Source organism: Eretmochelys imbricata, chromosome 14 (genome assembly GCF_965152235.1).
Source record: "Eretmochelys imbricata isolate rEreImb1 chromosome 14, rEreImb1.hap1, whole genome shotgun sequence".
Lineage (NCBI taxonomy): Eukaryota > Metazoa > Chordata > Testudines > Cheloniidae > Eretmochelys > Eretmochelys imbricata.
The window spans coordinates 42,202,192-42,205,596 of NC_135585.1; the positions used below are offsets into that span (position 1 = coordinate 42,202,192).

At 46.2% G+C, this 3,405-nt stretch overlaps 1 protein-coding gene across 1 annotated transcript; it reads right to left on the reverse strand.

The window, feature by feature from the left end:
• Positions 1 to 2,114: 2,114 nt before the first annotated feature.
• Positions 2,115 to 3,068, reverse strand: LOC144275220 (olfactory receptor 14A16-like). Its single transcript, XM_077834402.1, has one exon. It carries the CDS (start codon positions 3,066 to 3,068, stop codon positions 2,115 to 2,117), a length of 954 nt encoding a protein of 317 aa, XP_077690528.1.
• Between the last annotated feature and the right edge of the window lie 337 nt (positions 3,069 to 3,405).

A 3,405-nucleotide genomic window follows, 5' to 3' on the forward strand; every position in this document is an offset into this window, starting at 1 on the left:
ACAAGGTCAGCTCCCAGACTGCTACGCTGGGCATCACAAAATGGGGAAGAGATGGCCAGCCCTCTGTGGAGATAGAGGTGGTTAGGGACTATTTAGAAAAGCTGGACGTGCACAAGTCCATGGGGCCGGACGAGTTGCATCCGAGAGTGCTGAAGGAATTGGCGGCTGTGATTGCAGAGCCATTGGCCATTATCTTTGAAAACTCGTGGCGAACTGGGGAAGTCCCGGATGACTGGAAAAAGGCTAATGTAGTGCCAATCTTTAAAAAAGGGAAGAAGGAGGATCCTGGGAACTACAGGCCAGTCAGCCTCACCTCAGTCCCTGGAAAAATCATGGAGCAGGTCCTCAAAGAATCAATCTTCAAGTACTTGCATGAGAGGAAAGTGATCAGGAACAGCCAGCATGGATTCACCAAGGGAAGGTCATGCCTGACTAATCTAATCGCCTTTTATCATGAGATTACTGGTTCTGTGGATGAAGGGAAAGCAGTGGATGTATTGTTTCTTGACTTTAGCAAAGCTTTTGACACGGTCTCCCACAGTATTCTTGTCAGCAAGTTAAGGAAGTATGGGCTGGATGAATGCACTATAGGGTGGGTAGAAAGCTGGCTAGATTGTCGGGCTCAACGGGTAGTGATCAATGGCTCCATGTCTAGTTGGCAGCCGGTGTCAAGTGGAGTGCCCCAGGGGTCGGTCCTGGGGCCGGTTTTGTTCAATATCTTCATAAATGATCTGGAGGATGGTGTGGATTGCACTCTCAGCAAATTTGCGGACGATACTAAACTGGGAGGAGTGGTAGATACGCTGGAGGGGAGGGATAGGATACAGAAGGACCTAGACAAATTGGAGGATTGGGCCAAAAGAAATCTGATGAGGTTCAATAAGGATAAGTGCAGGGTCCTGCACTTAGGACAGAAGAATCCAATGCACCGCTACAGACTAGGGACCGAATGGCTAGGCAGCAGTTCTGCGGAAAAGGACCTAGGCGTGACAGTGGACGAGAAGCTGGATATGAGTCAGCAGTGTGCCCTTGTTGCCAAGAAGGCCAATGGCATTTTGGGATGTATAAGTAGGGGCATAGCGAGCAGATCGAGGGACGTGATCGTCCCCCTCTATTCGACATTGGTGAGGCCTCATCTGGAGTACTGTGTCCAGTTTTGGGCCCCACACTACAAGAAGGATGTGGATAAATTGGAGAGAGTCCAGCGAAGGGCAACAAAAATGATTAGGGGTCTAGAACACATGACTTATGAGGAGAGGCTGAGGGAGCTGGGATTGTTTAGCCTGCAGAAGAGAAGAATGAGGGGGGATTTGATAGCTGCTTTTAACTACCTGAAAGGGGGTTCCAAAGAGGATGGCTCTAGACTGTTCTCAATGGTAGCAGATGACAGAACGAGGAGTAATGGCCTCAAGTTGCAGTGGGGGAGGTTTAGATTGGATATTAGGAAAAACTTTTTCACTAAGAGGGTGGTGAAACACTGGAATGCGTTGCCTAGGGAGGTGGTGGAATCTCCTTCCTTGGAAGTTTTTAAGGTCAGGCTTGACAAATCCCTGGCTGGGATGATTTAACTGGGAATTGGTCCTGCTTCGAGCAGGGGGTTGGACTAGATAACCTTCAGGGGTCCCTTCCAACCCTGATATTCTATGATTCTATGATTCTATGTCAATATTTACCCAGATAGCAAAACACAGAGTTCATGATCTGATGCTGCCATATCCCACTCTGTCACATCAGCAAACAGAAACCTAAAAGCTATCATACCCCAAGCAAAGTTTTGACCCCAAAAAAGGAGAAGAACCAGAGAGTCCATGAAGTCCAATGGGTACTTTCTAATGGCTACTGATTTTATGTGGAAGGTATTCAGATAACATGGTGAGGGGTGGCAGTATAAAAGGATGAGATAGATAGATAGATAGATAGATAGATAGATAGATTTTCATCTTACTTATACTGCTATAAACCTAGAAGACCTCCACTGACTTAGTGGAGTTAGTGTGGATTTACCACTATACATACAGCATTTTGCAAAAAAAAATCACACACCATATTCTTATGGGGACAATAATGTCATCAGTTGATTGTATTTGTAAAAAAAACAGATAAAGCCATGTTCATCAGAGAAACGCAGACATTTTATTTTTGTTGAATAACCTCCACTCAGTCAGTTTCCTCAGGGAAGCTTTGATTTCCTTGTTCCTCATGCTGTAGATGATCGGATTCATCACTGGCGGCAGCACGGAATAGAGAACAGCCACCACGAGATCCAGAACTGACGGAGAGCTGGAGGTGGGTTTCATGTAGGCAAAGACAGCAGTGGAAAGAAACATGGAAATTACAATGAGGTGAGGAAGGCATGTGGAGAAGGTTTTATGTCGGCCCTGCTCAGAGGGGATTCTCAATACCGTGGTCAAGATCTGAACATATGTCACAATTATAAAAACAAAGCAACTTACGGTTAAACACACACCAAATGCAATAACCCCAACTTCACTGAAGTACGAGTTAGAGCAGGCGAGCTTGAGTAGCTGGGGGATTTCACAGAAGAACTGATCCACCATGTTGCCTCGACAGAAGGTTATCGAAAACGTGTTTCCGGTGTACAATGAAGAATAGAGAATTACACTGATCCAGGCACTGGCTGCCATTTGGACACAAGCTCTCCTGTTCATTATAGTCTCATAGTGCAGTGGTTTGCAGATGGCGACATATCGATCGTATGCCATGATGGTGAGTAAGACGAAGTCGGTTTCAGCAAAGAAGATGAAGAAAAAGACTTGGGCGACACATCCAGAATAGGAAATGGACCTGGTGTTCATAAGGGAATTGGCCATAGATTTGGGGATGGTGACAGAGATGGTGCCGAGGTCTAGGATGGACAAACTCATCAGGAAGAAGTACATGGGGGTGTGAAGGTGATAGTCAAGAGCTATGGCTATGATGATGAGAAGATTCCCTGTCAGGGCTGCCAGGTAAAGCACTAGAAACACCATGAAGTGCAAAATCTGCAGCTCTCGAACATCAGAGAATCCCAGGAGAAGGAACTCGGTCACGGTGGTTCGGTTGGACATTTTCTTTCTTAGTTCATCGTGTGATGGCTGTGGAGGGAAGGACAAGAGCAATGGTCAAGGTTATAGTGAGAGAGGGAATGACTCTGATTCCTCTCTCCATGATTTCTCATGGTGTGAATATCAAAGGTGCACAGCACTTGTCACTTCCATTGTCTGGAGTAGTGAGGGCTCCTCACTGCTCACAACCAACGCACTAATCTGGTGCGTTATGACAGGAGTGTAAATTGGCATCGCTCCCTTAAAGTCACTGGAGCTGGGTCAGTTTACACCATCTGAGGATCTGGCCAAGATGAGGATGTGGCTTGATCAAATGCAGGATGAAAGATGGAACAAAATA

What these genes read in the sequence shown, in the direction of transcription:
- LOC144275220 (XM_077834402.1), bottom strand. Translation starts at nt 3,068, where the DNA reads ATGTCCAACCGAACCACCGTGACCGAGTTCCTTCTCCTGGGATTCTCT.